The sequence below is a fragment of the Pelmatolapia mariae genome, linkage group LG5 (assembly GCF_036321145.2).
Source record: "Pelmatolapia mariae isolate MD_Pm_ZW linkage group LG5, Pm_UMD_F_2, whole genome shotgun sequence".
In the NCBI taxonomy this organism is placed as follows: Eukaryota; Metazoa; Chordata; class Actinopteri; order Cichliformes; family Cichlidae; genus Pelmatolapia; species Pelmatolapia mariae.
The window spans coordinates 32,730,076-32,748,039 of NC_086231.1; the positions used below are offsets into that span (position 1 = coordinate 32,730,076).

General features: G+C 42.0%; 1 protein-coding gene across 1 annotated transcript; it reads left to right on the forward strand.

The window, feature by feature from the left end:
- Nucleotides 1-1,484: 1,484 nt before the first annotated feature.
- Nucleotides 1,485-14,958, forward strand: bin2b (bridging integrator 2b). Its single transcript, XM_063473218.1, has 12 exons — nucleotides 1,485-1,833; nucleotides 4,074-4,154; nucleotides 5,093-5,147; nucleotides 5,568-5,662; nucleotides 7,554-7,649; nucleotides 7,772-7,879; nucleotides 7,984-8,069; nucleotides 8,806-8,881; nucleotides 8,967-9,049; nucleotides 10,933-11,563; nucleotides 11,721-11,813; nucleotides 14,046-14,958. Exons 1-12 carry the CDS (start codon nucleotides 1,741-1,743, stop codon nucleotides 14,157-14,159), a joined length of 1,611 nt encoding a protein of 536 aa, XP_063329288.1. The 5' UTR covers nucleotides 1,485-1,740; the 3' UTR covers nucleotides 14,160-14,958.
- Nucleotides 14,959-17,964: the final 3,006 nt, after the last annotated feature.

The window sequence follows — 17,964 nt, forward strand, 5'->3', positions numbered from 1 at the left end:
AGATCACAGATGGCTCTTTCAAACTACACACGGCCATTTAATAGATTCAACAAAGGAAACACTCCCCAGAGATTTTGAGCCATAATGATCTCATAGCATCACACAGTTGCTGCACATCCATGATGCAACGCTCTTATTTCCCCACATCTCAGGGGTGCACTTTTGGATTAAAATCTGGTGACAGTGGAGGCATTTGAGTACAGCGAATTCATTGTTATGTATAAGAAACCAGTGTCAGATGATCTGAGCTTTGTGCCATGTCAGAAGATGGGTACACTGTGATCATAAAGGGACAGATGTGGTCAGCAACAATTCTCAGCTAGGCTGTGGCATTTAAATGATGTTTGGTTGGTACTAAGGAGCCCAAAGTGTGCCAAGAAAACATCCTCCACACCATTAGATCACCAGTGTACTGAACTGTTGATAGAAAGCAGGGTGAAGTCATGCATTTATGTTGTTTACACCAAATTCTGACCCTACCAAGTTCAGAATGTTAGAGCAAACACTGAGACTCATCAGACAAGACAGTGTATTTCCAATCTTCTATTATCCAGTTTCAGTGAGCCTGTATGAACTTCCTAGCTGACAGGAGTGGCACGTGGTGTAGTCTTCTGCTGCTGTAGACCATCTGCTTCAAGGTTTGACCAGAGATGCTCTTCTGCATACCTTGGTTGTAACGAGCGGTTGTATGAGTCACTGTTGTCTTCCTATCAGCTCCAAGCTGTCTAGTCATTCTCCTGTGACATTAACAGCAGTTTTCTGAGCATTTTGCCCAGATAACTGCTGCTCACTAAATATTTTCTTTAAACCCTGAAGATGGTGGTGTTGGAAAATCCGAGTAGATCAGCAGTTTCTGAAATACTCAAACCAGCCCGTCTGGTCACCAACAACCACGCCACATTCAAAGTCACTTAAATAGCCTTTGAACATGTGATTGAACAGCTAAATGGTAATGGACTGTTTCTTATATAGTGTTTTTCTACTCTCCCAGAGTATCAAAGCAGTTTATACAACATGCCACATTCACCCATTCACACAAGCACTGTCTTCTATGCTTACTAGTGCTTACTAACATTCCCACACATTCATACTCCGATGGATGCATCAGGAATCGAACCACCAACCTCAAATGTTCAGTTCACCATTAGCTTTTTATAATTATTTGAGCATTATAAAAAGTGCCTAATGAAGTGGCCAGTAAGCATACAGATTCGATTATTCCTTTATATATGAATAACAATATTCGACCGTAAAGAAATCTCCGGTCAGACATATATATAATATGAAAGGTTGATACGTGAGGTCTTGTGTAATTTTCTTTGAAAAAATAAAAAAGTTTTTGGCAGCATCATCTGCTGCCGCTAACCCTCACCCTGCCCGCCTACGTCACGTCGCTGAATCAGCTGCGCTGCACCACAGAAGCGTAATTTACGCACATAATTTTCAGGTGAGTTTTTGCTGGAAGAGTTTACCTGGCCGCAGGTGCAGGAGTGGATTTCTGAACTCTTACGTGACGTGTGTTCAGCAGATGAAAACACGCAGGGACGTTTCCAAATGGCCTAATTTCTTTGACAAGTCGCAACAGGACGAGCAGACTGATCTCTGGCTGCGCGCGCGCGCGCGCGTGTTTTGACATTGTGTTGCTCCACCTCCGCCTACAACAGCTGAAGTCGCAGTTGAATCGCACGGAGGAAGCGCACAGCAGTCAGTGAGGAGAGAGAGATAGCGCGACAGCTGACGATGGCGGAGAATAAGATGGGCCCGAACCTCCAGGCTGGAGCCGGAATCTTCGCGAAACGGGTCCAGAAGTCCTTGAATCGAGCCCAGGAGAAGGTGAGCCAGAGGAGATCCACTTTTTAAAAAAGTTTCACTGAGCCCAAGCAACTTCTTGACAGTGCCCGAAAGTCACTGCCACGGCTCTGTTAAACTACGAGACGGACATACTCGGGCTTGTTTTATTAAGCTGCTCAGTGTTGAGTGCTGGAAAAGCCAGCATGAGAGAGGGAGAGAGACCTTGCCATCATGTCCCCACGATGACAGGCTTTCTGAAAGCGTGTAGCTTCCACAGATTTCGCTTCTAAGCAGGGTGGTTGGTTAAAAAAATCCCCCACTGATTTCGTTTTTTTGTCTGTGTGAGAACTGCTCGACTTCATCACTGCTGTCTTTTCAGTTGTGTACCGTTACATGGTTTGTAAGGGCATCAATCAATCTGGCCGCGTTTGCGCACTGTGATCCTGACCACAAGACAGGATTCAAAGCAGTCTGCACACTGTGCTGTACCAGACTGAGCCACTCCAGTTCATGCGTGTGGGTTAACCTCACTAAACTGGCCCCCTTTTTTTTTTTTAACCACTAATAAAACGGTAGCTTAGATTTCCCCCGTCTGAGCAGCATGCTGTTGTTCACTGCTCTGCAGCTGTGTGCGGACACAGAAATGCTGCTACTTCCTGACTGTGCACTTCCTCTCACTAGCTGTGTCTTTCTCGGTTTGTGGTCAACAAACTTGAATTCACCACTCCACCTAAAAGCAGCAGCTACAAAGGCTTGCTTTTTCGGTACAGTGAAGACTAAATGGCTGTTTTGGGGCGACTCTGTGATTTCTGTGGTGGTAAATTAAAGAATGGGCATGATGATGAGAGCTTTTATATGCAGATTTCAAGTCAAAGGTTTCAAACAGCTGCACTCGTTGGGCTGTGAAGGGCTTAGAAAAAGTTAGCTACATGTGTCTGGTTAAGTTTTGGGACGGGTGTAAATGGTGCTCTATGTAGAGTGTTAGTCTGGTTAGGTCAGTATATCCCCACTGTCAGATAGATCCACTTTACATTACACAGGTTTATTTTGTTATGTTGAAAGTGTGCGTATCAGTGCATGTTGTGGTCACAAACCTTTAAAGAAACAACAGTCGTCTGTATTTTCTGTGTCTGCAAAACCTATTTTTAAGTTTTTTTTCAATTTGAACCTCAAAATTCATCATTCAGTGATCGTACTAGGCAGCCAGATGCTGGAGGCAGAGTTTAATATATAGTTTTAAAAAATATGTAATTTGGTCATAGATTGTATTTTAAAGGTGGTGACAAAGTGGTGTAAACTTTCTAATGGCCGTCAGGGGGCAACATGGCTGGTTGCAGATCAGACATGTTGAACATGTCCTACATGTCTGTGACCTCAGTAAACGTCTGGACACAGATGCTGGTTTCAAGTCTTAGTGAAAAAAGCATGATGTTAATCTTGTAAATTACGGTCTTTCTTAGGTTCAGAACAGATGACAATGCAGGGTGTGATTTAGGGTGGGCCTACCATGTGATTAGCAAGGTGCTGCAGTATGAGCATTCAGGATCCTTTGGTTTCTTAGCTCATCTTGTCTCGTTTCAAAACGTCAAGTTGGCGACAGCCAAAATGCCAATCTTGAACTTTCAGAATGAAAGTCTGTAAACCACTGGTGATGTCATGGGAGCCATTTTTTGTTTACAGTCTATGCACTAAACAGACCATTTGAATGTGAGGGAATGTCGGTGCTCTCTTGTTGTGGGCATCCTTGAAGCAGAGCTACTAAATAACTAGAGGAGCAAGCTGAAACGTTTTTTTACTACATTCCTGTTTTACTACATGTAGGACTGCCTACGCATCATTGTGGACCTAATATACAGCATCTGCAAAAGCATCACATGAAGGAAAACTCCATGAATTAGTGTTTAATGTTATTGCATTTATTTAGTAAAAAAAAAAAAAAAAAGGCGTTACAAATGGTGGAGCTGAACTACACAACACAAACAATCACCAATAAAGTAACTCAATAGTTCTGTGGGAGATTCAGGTGTGTTACACCTGCTAAATATTGGTAAAATTAGGTAAAGGCTGGTGAACTTGCAATTCCTAATTTTTCTATTTGCTTTCTTCAAATTCCAACTTTAGGCGATATTATTTAGTTGCACTTGCATGTACTCCACAACACCTGTAGGCAGGCTTTGATATAGTTTAACTTTAATCTGTATGAGCACACGTCATTAATGGCAGAAACCTCTCGTGGCATATTGTTAAAATTTACTCAATCTGATTTTTTTTTATGCTTTCAGGTCCTTCAGAAACTGGGCAAAACTATGGAAACCAAAGATGAGCAGTTTGAGCTCTGTTCCCAGAACCTCAACAAACAGCAGGTACTCCAACAGCGTAACCACGGTTTCTAAATGGTAGTCTTCTGCTTTCTGCTCTGAAACCTTAATAAAAAGTCTTTAACATCTTTAATCTCAAAGCTCATTTGTTTCCCTTTATCAAAATTCTTCACATAATTGCAACAGGGCCAAAAAAGTGTTTTGTGTCCTTTTCCCCCGCACTGACGTGCCGACTCACAAGTTCAGACAATCATCCTGGCCTTGAAAACAGGAAATGCAAGACGGAGCTCCTGCCTGTTTTCTTATCTGTTCTGTGTAAACACGACTTACTGTGTCTCCCCTAGAGATCTGTGTGCAGCATTACCATAAATTGTGAAAGAGCTGTCATAGGGTACGCTGACATTTAAGAAGGGTTTTTACAGGCTGACGAACTGAAAGCCTGGCTCAGACTGGCCTTTCTGAACAGCTCTAAATGTAGACTATTTAAAATTTAGAAAAGAGGAAGTAAAACCACTGTCATTTTAAAAGTAACAAAATGCCTTCATTTATTGTTGCGTACTGGTATGGTCTGTATTCCATGTTACTGTATTAATACTGTAATCGCTGCTGCCGTTAGGCTTCTGTTGCTCAGTTTTTAAGTTCACCGAGTGGCAAACAACTACACTACATACTGCAGGGAAGTTGCCGAAGAGCAACAGGAAGGAAGTCTACCCACTGACACTCCATGCTGCTTTCACTTCACAAAAACCACATAAAATATTGTGATTGTTATTTAATTTAAACTCCAAGTTGTGGTGAGACTGCAAGGAGCTGCGATCTCAAGCAAACTGATGCAGAGAGAGTTCCACAGCAAACTCTAACAGCCTCCAGTCCAGCTGAAGCACACTGATGTCAAGGAAATGATGCAGCACCATTTTCTTATATTGTCCAACTGTTACTGGGCGTCACTGAATTGAACTTTTCTCCTTTCTTCCTGCACGCAGATCGACGGAAGCAGGTTGTTTAAAGATGTCAAAGCCTACTATGCAGCAGTGAAAGGTGGGTTTGGAAAGCATGGATTGAATCCCCAGTCTTACTGAGGGGAGAAGTTGAAAACTAGGGAAGTGAAATTCTTCTATTTTTTTGTGGGAGACTTTTGCAATCCTGTCTGCGTTACCAAGTTGTAAAGAACCCTGATCCCGCCTTAAAAAAAAAAAAAAAGCAGACGCAGCATCGCATATGTGAGTCATGTATGAGAAACCGTTGTTTTTCATGTTGCCAGCTTTTGCGCCTGCATTGTGAGCTCCAGTCAGGAAACTAGTGTTGTTTTGGCCTTTGTAATGTGGGTGCAGCAGCAGCACCAGAAACATTAAAAACAATAGCACCGTGGTGCTGTTTGTGCTGCAAGAAGGTAGATGGGTTTATTCCCATGGAGTCATGACTACATTTTAAGATTTCTTTTTTTCTTCCTTTTTACAGGCATGCATGAGACATCTAAGCGGCTATCCCAGACGCTGAGAGACATCTATGAATCAGACTGGGATGGAGTGAAAGATCTCGCTGTTATAACAGAAGTAGGATTCTGATGTGTTTTTTGTGAATGTGCTTTAGCCACAAACTGAATATAAAGTTGGATGCAGCCACTGTTTTGTTTGGGAAGTCCTATTTTGGTTGGGTTTCGTTTTTTTTGGTAGCTAAATGCCACAAGCACAGGTTGGGATCTGACTGTTTGAACACTTATCCGTCACAAGTTAGGCCAGCCCTTCTTTGTTGTCAATCTAGTAACTCTAATTTACAATTTGGGCATTATTTGTCTTCACCATGACTACAAACGAGCAAATGGGGCAATAAACTGATACGAAAATTGTTTACTGAGGGCATGGATCAATTGAGAAAGAAGGCTCATCTTTCCATAGATTTCTATACAACCAGATTAGAAAGGATTTGCCCCCTGCTGGTCATTATTAAGAATGCTAGTTTAGGACACTTACACAGACTGACATCTTTCCTGTACAATATATAGTTAGATCCTAAGAGCTTGCTGACAGGGGGTCATCTGATAGTTGAAGTTTTCTGTGCATTATTGCGGGGTCTTTAGCTTACAGTTGAAAGCACCTTGAGGTGATTGTTGATTTAGGTGATGTTGACTGTGATTTGGCGATTTAAAAATACAATAGAATTGAACTGAATCCTACTGATACAGTTTTTACTTAGGACTACTGTGGATTATGTCATCAATATGTTTCAGTGGCTGGAATCACACACTTCTTTAAAATATTAGTGACCTTCATGCAACATGTACTAACAAATGCCCACATTTAAATGCAAGTTCACTCTGGTGTGAAGTCCAGCAACTCATGAGGAGAGTTTGGATATTATTTTTCCGTCTTGAGCTGCTTAATTCCAAAGTCCTTCTAGAAGCAGTTCTCGCCAGCTGCTCAATGCAAAGAGTCGACACGGAGTCTCTGGCTAAAACAAACAGACAGCCTGAAATTCAATAATTATGTTTACCTACATCGTTGCTACAGTGAGCAGGTATAACTGCCACTGCACAGCTGAACTCAACTATGCTGTGATGTAGTTGTGAAGAAATTCGCCTTACAAATGAAATATCCCTGGTTCTGGGAGGAGAAGGGAACGGGTCACAAGCTAGAGTACTGCTAGTGCTGGTCCCAAGCCCAGATAAATGGGAGTGTGAGTAAGGACGGGTAAAATTTGTGTCAAATCAAACATGTGGTTCTGTTTGGTGTGGTGACATCATGGAAAATAAAGGAGCAGCTAAAAGTACCTTCATCTAGAGTCAAATAGTCAAACAAGTTATACCCATCGAATACAGATATTATATTATAGTATTTCTCCTAAATCATAGTATTTCTTTTATGTTATAGTATTTCTGCCAAGTATTACGTTAAGTTATTGCAGTTCTGCTAAGTAATTACATTTTTGCTAAGTTGTTATGCTTCTGCAAAGTTATTACAATTTTCGCAACTTTTCAGCTTTTTCAGCTATTTTCAGCAGACAGCTTCAGCCGTACAGCTTCACACAGCATTTTCGCAGGAAATGTAAATTTTCTAGTTGTCTTAAATATTTATGAGACATTTAAAATTAGACTAATGCTAGGCTAGCAGCAATATGTTAAACACAGACCATGGAATGTCAATAAAAATATATTTAAAGGATGAAATAACAATGGATGGAGAGCATTGGGCGAGTACTGGGTTAAATTACCCACCAAAGCCTGGAATGTCCACTGTTGACTAACTGTCAACTATAAAGCGAGGGCCTTTTCACTAATCATTTTGTGGATGGGACGGTTTCCATTAGCAAGTCAGCTGTCACATTGGACAAACTGCGACTGAAGCTTTCCATAATGTGCAACACTGTTTGTATGCTTGCCTATTTGTGACTTAGTGCAATGGGAACAAGAGTTTTTAACTCTAATGTGGCACCATCTGTTTTTCTTAGAGTGAAGACTTGCTGTGGAACGACTACGAAGAGAAGATAAATGACCAGCTTGTCCGCACCATGGAGAACTATACAAGCCAGTTTCCTGAAGTCAAGGTAAGCCGACGCTTAAATGAGTCCTGCAGAACTGCAAGGGGACGCTAAAACAGCTACTGTGGTCTGTCAGATGCTAAGAGCTATTTGAATTTCAATGTTCACTTTGAAAAACTGTTTTTCAGGAACGAGTTGCCAAGCGTGGACGGAAACTGGTGGACTATGACTCAGCACGACACCACCTGGAGGCGCTGCAGGGTGCAAAGAAAAAGGATGAAGCTAAAATAGCCAAGGTAGCATTACTATTAAAGCCTGCGCGCCACAGACGTGCAGTGTGCCAGCTGATAAAGACGTCTGATCTCAACTGTATTTTCTTCATTTAAATCCTCCTTAACAGGCAGAAGAGGAATTCAACAAAGCTCAGAATGTCTTTGAAGAAATAAATAACGAGCTGCGCGAGGAGCTGCCTGTTCTCCATCAGAGGTATGTTTCACCGTCAGCAGCAAGTAGACACAGAACTAGCTCAGTGGAATCTCAGTGGGAATCTGGATCATGAGTGGATAAATAAAAGTAGAATATGGATGTAGGTTTTTAAGACTTGCATATTTAGACCATTCTTATATGAAATCACCTTTCAGATTAAATTTATACAGATTTTTTTTATTTTGGGTGCTTTTATGTTTGTATTAGATACAAAGTTGAGATGACAGGGTATACACTATATTGACAAGTCCCGGGTCACCTTCACGTTACACCTACAGGAGCTGCTCGGCCGTGGAATCCCATGCCATGAAACTCCCAGTGTGGCGTTTCTGTGCTGATGTTAATACTTCATGTGGTTTGCCACTTGGTGGCTGAGTTGCGGTGATTCCTAAAGGCTTCCACTTTGCAATGATACTACTTGATTGTGGAATATCTAGGAGGGAAGACATTTCACAAATGGACTTTTTGCAATGGTAGCATCCTATTACGGTACCACACTGGCATTCAGTTAACTTTTTAGAACAACCCATTATTTCACAAATGTTTATAAAGGGTAAACTGCATAGCTAGGTGCTTGATTTTATACACATGTAGCAAAGAGACTGAAAAGAGCTGAATTAAAAGAGAAAGAGACGTGGACCAATATTTTTACGTAGTGTAGATTGTTGGCTTATATGTTTAAAGGTACGTCATGTGGACAAACTGAAAGTTCAACTTTGTCTTTTTGTCTATGCAGTCGGATAGGTTGCTATGTGACGGTCTTCGAAAACATTTCCAACCTGAGGGATGTTTTCTATAAAGAAATGAGCGGGGTAAGATGTCACACATCGCCTTCAACTTCCTCACTCTCTCACTGGTAATGTGAATTGAAGGTGGACGGTGTGCTTGTGTTTACAGTTGAACCGTGAGCTGTACAATGTGATGAAGAAACTGGAGACTCAACACTCGGGCAAAGCTTTCATCATCAAGGGCCTGAACAGGTAGGGTGTTCTGCTGCACGTGTTGCATCATTTGTGGCAGCCGTGTGCGCATTAAGAAATGTCTTGTCTTGAAATGCATACAAACTCTGTCTCTCACCGGTCTCAGGTTTAAAATAGCCTCCCGTGAAACCAAAATAATAACTGAAAGATGATAAAATGGTTCTTACAGCTGAGAGGAGATGAAAACAATGGGAAATAATGTGGGTTTGCGTGCACAGTAGAGACTTCCATTGCTGTCATTGTGTTGCCCAAATGTGGACACTTGTTTTTTAGAGTTGTTTGTTTCTGTGTCGGAAGCGATAAGATGACCACGTAGGCGAGTGGAAGGTGTTGCATACATAGCCTTGCAAAAGTCTTATCTTTGAAATAAATGACACAGACATGCAAGGGTGTGGCACAAAAGTGTTTGTATTCGTATAAGAATGCTCAGTTCTTCATGAAACCAAATTAAATGAAATACTCTAACCACTTTTTTTTTTTTCTCTGACCACAATTTTTTCTAACTTGCATCCTGTACTGATGCTTCTGGGAGATTGTTCTTCGTGTTTTTCGTAAACCAGGTTGCGATTTGCCCCCATACTGGATCTTTAAATGGGCTGTAACTCAACAAACAACAAAATCTTAAACTAGCATTCACTTTCAGTGCTTCCTATCTTGTAGACCGAGGGTTGGGGAACTCCAGGCCTCAAGGGCCGGTGTCCTGCAGGTTTTAGATGTATCCTTGATCCAACACAGCTGATTTAAATGGCTAAATTACTTCCTCAACATATCTTGAAGTTCTCCAGAGGCCTGGTAATGAACTAATCATTTGATTCAGATGTGTTGACCCAGGGTGAGCTCTAAAACCTGCAGGACACCGGCCCTTGAAGCCTGCAGTTCCCCACCCCTGTTGTAGACAATGAAACTTTGTAGAGGGGGATGATGTGGATCCATTTTAGCTCTTCATTAAGCCAGAAGGCCTTGCTTTTTCAGTGTGAAAACTACCATCATTTAAGTTAAAGACAAATAAATTAAATTCAAAGCATTTTGAGAATCTCAAAAATCCTAAAAGTATCCTAAAGTATTTCTCCAGTGTGTCAACCACAGGCTTCAGAATATATAGTACTGCTTTGGTTTATTAATTATTTTTGTATGGGGGGAAAAATAACAAATTTAAAACCATTTAAAGCTTTTTAGTGAGTCATGTTAGGTATTACGAGTAAAAATCTTTCACTATGAAACACAGAGGAGTCTAAGATATGTTATGCAATAATATTTGGCCCATGCTTTCACTTTTCTTTGATGCACTTTTGGCTATTTCTCACGGTGCTGCTGACACAGGATAAGTGTGGCTTCCTCATCTTAGCCACAGCTCATTCTCATTAGGGCTAAATGTCAGGTATACTATAGGCCCAGATATGTCTGCTTGACATATCATGCTTGCAGTATTAGTTGAATTGGATCAAATTATAAAGGTGTTCTGATGCAAAAAACTTGTCAAGAGTGTTCAAGAACTCTGTTGCAGTTGCCGGTCATTGCTCCTTTAACAGGAAAATAACCTAAAACAGAACTCTACAAGTACTGAGGTTGGCTGAAAACACTATGTAGGACTGTTGCCTGTTGATTTTTGCCTGCATTCCTCACCAAATTCAGTGCAACTTTGGATAGAAATGTAACTTGTAGATGGGAGGAACCCGCACTTGGCAAATGACGAGGAGTTTGCTTCAGCGTCAAGAATAGTAAACTGATACTTGACTGCAACAAGTCCACTGATTTCACAGAAAATTCTAGAACTTTAAATGGAAGAGTTCTGCTACTTTTAAACACTTATTTTTTTCTTTCCTGTATGCTGGGGTGTTAATGATAACTCAGTCACAAATAATGTGCTTTTGTTCTTTAAATAGCACAAGCAGCAAGTCAAAGAAGAGAAAGTCCCTGGTTATATCCAATCCCATACCCTGCAACACCGCTTTCCCAGCTGACCACGTCTCCGTGCATTCCCACAACGGCAAAGATGCTGCACCCTCTTCCCCTGTCCCAAAGACTCAAAGCATTGCTGAAGAAAGCATCCCAGCAGAAGAGAGCAGCGTCCCTTCGAAAAGTGTTAGCTCATCAGATTCCGATCTCAGCTCGAGTGGCACCGGCTCACCCAAGAGGCAGTCGCTATGTGACAATGACAACAGCGACAGGAGCGACACGAGCAGTCAAAATCCAGAGGCAGCAGCTGCGTCGGAGCCCGCTGAAAGCCAGTCAGAAGACAGCAAGGAGGAAGAACCAAAGTCAGAGGCAGCAGCAAGCCAGGAGGTCACTGATCCCTCCGATTCTGCTGGTGGTGATGCCCCACATAAGGATGCTGAGAGCGATCCAACATCAGAGGAGGCCAATACCAAACCGCCACCGGTTCCAGCCCCTCGTGTATCCTTCCGCTCCAATGAAAGCCCCCTCTTACCTGCTAAGGAGCAGGAGGATTTGGACGAAGGGTTAGAGTCAGGAGATGACTCGGGTTCCCCCACTCCACCAGGCTTCCTCTATAAGGTACACACTTAATCTTAAAGCAGCTACAGCTGACATTTCTATAACAGTATAGTCCCCCTAAAATAACCTGGAGAGTCTTAATAATTTGCGTGAACTAAGCCTTTAAACGTCACAGCTGTGTGGTAATGTGGAATAAAACAGCTTTGTTTTACACCAGGGGGTGGCGCTAGAGAGTCACGCAGCATCTGAAGAAGGCCTGCTCCAGTTTGAAGAGGGCGACGTCATCATGGTTCTTGCTGACACTCAACAGGTGTGTTTGTGTAGTGTGTACTTGTAAACCATATCTTACTTCCCATTGCACTCTAGAGATTGCACATTCTGGACCTGGACATGTCACTTAGATCAGCGGTCCCCAACCTTTTTTGTGCCACGGACCGGTTTGTGCCCGACAATATTTTCACGAACCGGCCTTTAAGGTGTCGCGGATAAATACAACAAAATAAAACTAGTACCGGTACCGAAAAAAGAAGATTTATTCATAACACACGTGAAAAGACCCAGGAAAACCGAGTTAACGATAAAAACGATAACAAAATAACGCTGAAAACCGATAAAAACCCTGAAAACCATACATTTCACACCTGAGCCTCAACTCTCGCGGTCCGGTAGCAAACGACTCACGGACCGGTACCGGTCCGAGGCCCGGGGGTTGGGGACCGCTGATTTAGGCCACTGTGTTTGTTTCTGGCCTTTCTATGTAGGTACTTGCTAACGTGCATTTTATCACATGCCTGCGTATTTCAACCCACCAGCAAATCAAAACAGTCCAGTCGTTTGCAGTGTAGGTGATAGTTTGTACAACTAAGTTTGCTGTGTTGATCAACTTGGAATAGTCGTCAGAATCTATAATCAAACCAAAATGCACTGCAGTTTACACTACACTGTAGTTTAATGTAGTAGACTATGTTCAGCATTCTGAATGTCTACAGCAGAGTGTCTGAAATGGCACATGACGCGTTAAGGATGTACATTAAATGACAACACGGCAAAATGTCACTACTGTTGTTCTACCTATTGCATGTTTATGAACTTTTGCATCATTTTGCTCCTCTGATAACACAAGGTACCAAATTCTTCAGTAGTGAGGATGACCCTAACCCTAACTTAACTTTTTTGCACTAAATGGTTAGCATAAACAATACTGTAAATGTGCACTAAAATGACAAGGTGATATTTTAACATTCACTACAATAAACAAGCGCACAACAAAAAATCTGCTTTTAGCCAATTAGAGTTAGCTTCATCATGGATGCTAAATTTATTTGTTTCTATTACAAAGCCAGTTGTTGCCACTATTGAGGGCAAGGCATGCACAGTGTTCCACATTTAACTCTTCTGCACTAAATGGTGGGATAAATAATACTGTGAATGTACTTGTGCACTAAAATGACAAGGTGTTGGAAGCATGGGATTGGAGAGAGCTTTAGCTTTTTGTTACAGCCGTAAGCAAAATTGGATTGAGCAGCTGTAAGATGAAGAGGCCTTAATGGTCTGATCCCTGGTTGCCAAATCTGTTCAAAGAGACATGAAACTTCACCTCTCAGGTGGGAAAAGGGCACAAACTAGTGTGAGAGGCTCTGCTTCCCCTCTGGAGCTGCTCTGAGTGAGAGGCCATGTACAGTACAGGGGTGGGGATACTTGTGTTCTTCCAGTTCGGTGCTTGTACATTTTTGTACGTTCTGTTTACATTCCTGCCTTCACCTATGGCTGCGAGTAGTGACTGAAAGAAAACAAGTAAGACACGTGGCAGAAATGAGCCGTGTCTGAATGATGTCTGGGCTCACCCAGACCTCTTTTATTAAGGAGCTGCTCAAACTAGTGTCGCTGATTCCCAGGCATTAAAGGTCAAGGTGGTTGGGTCATCTGACAGCGATGCATCCTCTGCACCTCCTAGATGAGGCGTTTCAGATATGTCCACCCAGGATACACCGGAAAGATTGCCTTGGGATCAAGGAAGGTCTGGGAATGTCTGCTTATGCTGCCCCATGACCCAGACCCGGATGGTAGAAAATGCATGAATGGACAATGATTTAAAGAAAACAACAAAACAAAACAATGTACACAGGAGAAGCACAGGCCTGTTTTCCAGAAAACACAGAATGAATTCATATTAAGAGCTGCTCTGATCAGGATATTTAAATAATAATGGCATTCAATGAGTCCCGAAAAACAGATGGAAATGCACATTTGGCTTCCCATAGATGACAACTGTTAATCTTCTAAGTTGTTCATAATTTTATATTACTATTTCAACTTCCGTGTCGAGCTTATCTAGCGTCTTTTCACACTCCTTTTCTGGTCACGGCCGAGTTTGAGTTTACTTTCACGGACTGGTCTCCCAGTCACTGTGTATACAGCGTGGAAATGAATTCAGAAGCACCATTTCACCCTGTTAGTAAATCTTACTGTCATGTACTGAGTATCTAATCAGAGGGTGGATTTGTTTCCCTGAGTCCTCACATGTGTTTACTGTGTCTTGCAGGAGGAAGGTGTGGCGAGGGGGGTCAGGGAGCAGAGCTGGAACGAGCACCAGGATCTAGAAAATCACTCCGGGATCTTCTCGGAAAAACTTATCCGACCCATTAAGGAAGAGTGAGGCAATAGTCACTGCTCGGTCTGTAATCTGTTTCTTCTTCCATCAGGCACTTCTGGTGACTCACATGCGCACACACACAGCCTCACACACACACACACACACACACACACACACTGAGAGGGAGTGAACCCATATGTTATGGGTGCAGAAGCTGTCCAAACAAATGAGCACAATTCCCACGTGGTTTCCCTCATGCTATGATGTTGCAACTTGTGGAACAAAAGCCGAAGAACATTTTATAAAAGACATTTGGAAATCTTAAGGCATTTTGCTCTCTCTTTGGATCTATGAGACACTGTGAAAAAAAATGTTTTTAAGCCCATGTTATTATCCTGTGTAATGTTTCCTAATAAAGTTGTAAGAAAAAAAAAGTTGTTCTGATGTACGATTTTGACAAAGTATGTTTCGTCTACTGTATGTTGTAAATAAAGCATAATGTCGCTGCAGGGCCGTTGATAAACAGCCTGAGCTCGAGAAAGAGCTGCAGTGATTCACTCGAAAGGAATGTGAAAATATTGTCAGGACCTGAAACTCGAGACACATTGACTGATCGACTGTGAGAGCTTTTTGGAAGTGGGATCTGTCAAATATAAAAAACAAACAAAAAGCTGGGGCAGACTACCCTCAGCCTGGCAGCTCTGTCGTTTGAATGAGAAAGTGACGAGGCAGCTCTGTGTGATGACACAGACTGATGTGATTTGCTGGTCACATAAGATTTTAAGACATTAAAGTAGAAATGTAATTTGCTGGGGCTTCCCCTGTGCAACACTCCAGCAACATTGCAAGTTGGAACTCCCAGTTTCCAAAACAAACATGAGTTCCTATAACACTTTTATTTTGAAAAGTGAAGAAATAAAGAGACAAATACACCCCTGGATTATTGCTCATTTTGAATTATGTGCAGGATGTTGGTGTCATTACATATTTGGTTCTCCATATTGTAACTCTAAGTGTGAACATAGGTGATGGGGCTACTGCACACAAACTCCCACCCTGGCCAATGTTCTGTGGTGCTGGAACATCGCTGATCAGTGACAAGGTAGGTCTGTACCAAAGCGTACTCTGCTTTACCCTCCATTTTTAATCTAATGGGGACCACTGTCTACAAAATGAGCCCCACGTTGTAGCCAGTAAAACTTGAAACTAGCCACTAAGACCAATAACTCACTAAGAACATGTGAGAGGCTGTGACTTCTTGCAACCTAAGCAGTCTTCTGTATTTGCTTCACTTCTCAGTCCCTGAAGTGACCTTCATCAGTCCCGGTCATCTTCCCTAACCTTATAAACTAGCACTTGTCAGTGGTGCTAGCTTTGGTCATTATGCACATGTACTGTTTATAAGGTTGGGGAAACCTGCAGTCAGCTGAGACTGAAGAAGTCTTGTGATCAAAAACTTTTTTATTACTAAAAATGTAAACAAACTTAATTAAATTAAAGTAATGAATGCTTCTGATGTCTTATATCCACATAAATAATAGTTATACTCAGTGTCACATGTATTAAAGTGGGTTTCAACAGGCCAAATAACAAAAGCCTGTTTTTAATGCACTATTAACCTCTTAACATACATTTAAAAAGAACAAAGAAAACAAAATGAAAAACAACTTGAGATTCAGTTTTGACAGTGCATTGTTAGCAGTGTGCATCACTGTACTATGGTACAGAGCTGTGTTGCAAAACATGCTAATGTTAGCTTCCTACTACTGCCACTTATAATAATACACAATATTTCCCTTTAGCCTTTTATGCCATTGTCTCAGTTCTGCATTGGCTGACTCACTAGCACGCTCACATTCCACAAAAGAGGAAAACAAATGGCAACATGAACACTACTATTTGAACACAGTGTAATGGGGACCAGAGTCACCATGCGATGGCAAAATTGGTTAAACACCAAAGCATTGCATCTCAAAGTGGTTTGATCCACTGCCTATCATTTCCTAGTCCAGGCGTGGGCAACCTTCAACATCAAAAGAGCCATTTTAGCTCCTCCTACCAAACAACGGAAAAAAACGAGCAGCACACGCTGGTGGCAGGGGGTGACGGGGACAGATGGGCAGATGACAGATGTAGTTGGGAGATGATAAATTAATAAATATAGTACATGTATTGGTTACAATTAACCATAAATCTAATCCGTGGTTCGCGAGCCATAGATTGCCGGCCTCTGTCCTAACCCTAAAATCACCAGTTGCTGAGTTTTTGGTTTCCAAGTGGTTTGTTTTGGCGTTTCTATCACTTTCTCATGGGCACACTGGCCCTTGGTTTCCCCTGTGAAACCACATTTAAAATCACTGGAAATGCAGCTGTTCAAGGCAAACGACCTTGTGGCACTGGACCCAAGCGTCAGGGAATTACAGAGAGTTATATCAGTTCATCCTCCTGCCAGCACGAATATCTGTGGATATTTCAGTGCTGACTCAGGACCCAACATCTGGCTAGTATAGCTAAATATCTGTCACTGATATCAGATTTACAACTTTTCAACCAACACAGGAGAAGCATAGTGGCCTGCTCACATTTTCCTACTATTGATGGCTATGAGTTTTGTAGAAGTGCCAAAAAGACGAACAAATCTTTTGTTATGCTGTCATAGACGCTATCCAATGCCAACAAACTGAATGCTACAGAAAATTAATGTACATTTACTTCAGGTGTTTAGCAAAACTAGCTTCTGTAATGTGGCCTTGCAAAGATGCAGTTCAAAGTAAGGAGGCAGGAATCCAAAAGTATGTTGCACTGGCTCAGCGTTAGCGTAGTTAACCTGCCTGAAGCCTTTTGGAGGTGGGAGAAGGCCTGGTTAGGGTTATTACAGGTCCGCTGTACTTCATAACAAACACAATATAATGAATGCTTCATTTCCTTTTTGAGCATGCTCCATTCTTTACTTCCTTAAAAAACAAAAAAAAGCTGCTCTAAGTTTTAGTTTTCTTCCTGTCTTTGTGTTGCAGTGAAATGTTTCCACTGATTTAAGGACTGACAGAGAAACCTGGCTGCCTCAGTTCAGAATATTTTTCAAGCTACCTGTGGGAATACACGCTAACAGTTTAGGCCGCAGGCAACCACGCTCCCAAGTGTCCCTCATAGATTGAATCTTGGTCACTGATGGATTTCTGTTATTAATAGAGCTGCTTCGTCACCAAGAGGTTAATGTTGAAAGGTGATATTCACAGCGGAAGACTCTGGGATTTGCTCCAGTATGAATATAATTTATTGTTACTTGTCTTTTTCTCAATGAGGGGCCTTCATCCGGGTAAGACCGTATCAGAGGCCTGTTTCTTCTCCGCTGGCCTCGTGCTGCTCTGCTTGTTTGCGGTGTGAGTTTTCCTTGCTGCTCCCCTTGAGCAGTTGGCAAGTAGGTTCAACTTGGGTAAGAGCTGCATTAGCTCAGGTTCATTAAGAAGCAGTTTTGTGTTGACAAGGCAGATAGATCCACTTGGATAGAGTTCTCTGGAAGGCTGTGGAGTGCCGTGCACAGCTTCATCAGTTCATTGTGGATGAAAGTGATGGAAATGAGATGTGGGAAAACTACCTCACACACCTCTGGATCTCATTCATAAATATGTTTCCCTTCTGCCTCCACATACACGTACCTCATTCATTACTGTATAAATGGAGAACTAATGCTAATCAACGCTAATTAAACACTTAAACGGAAGTGGTGGCTTTACATAGCAGGCCATGACTGCAGAAGTTAGTCTCTGTGGAAACGAAGTGTGGAAATCTCTAATCTCTATTTCTTCCTGTAAGAATATTCTATTTCCTCTACTGCTTAGTCGGGAAGCAGAGAAAGGTCAAAGGTCAG

Coding starts and splice junctions, on each gene's coding strand:
- bin2b (XM_063473218.1), top strand. CDS start 1,741: ATGGCGGAGAATAAGATGGGCCCGAACCTCCAGGCTGGAGCCGGAATC. Junction 5,148..5,567: donor CTACTATGCAGCAGTGAAAG/GTGGGTTTGGAA, acceptor TCCTTTTTACAG/GCATGCATGAGACATCTAAG. Junction 11,814..14,045: donor TTCTTGCTGACACTCAACAG/GTGTGTTTGTGT, acceptor TGTGTCTTGCAG/GAGGAAGGTGTGGCGAGGGG.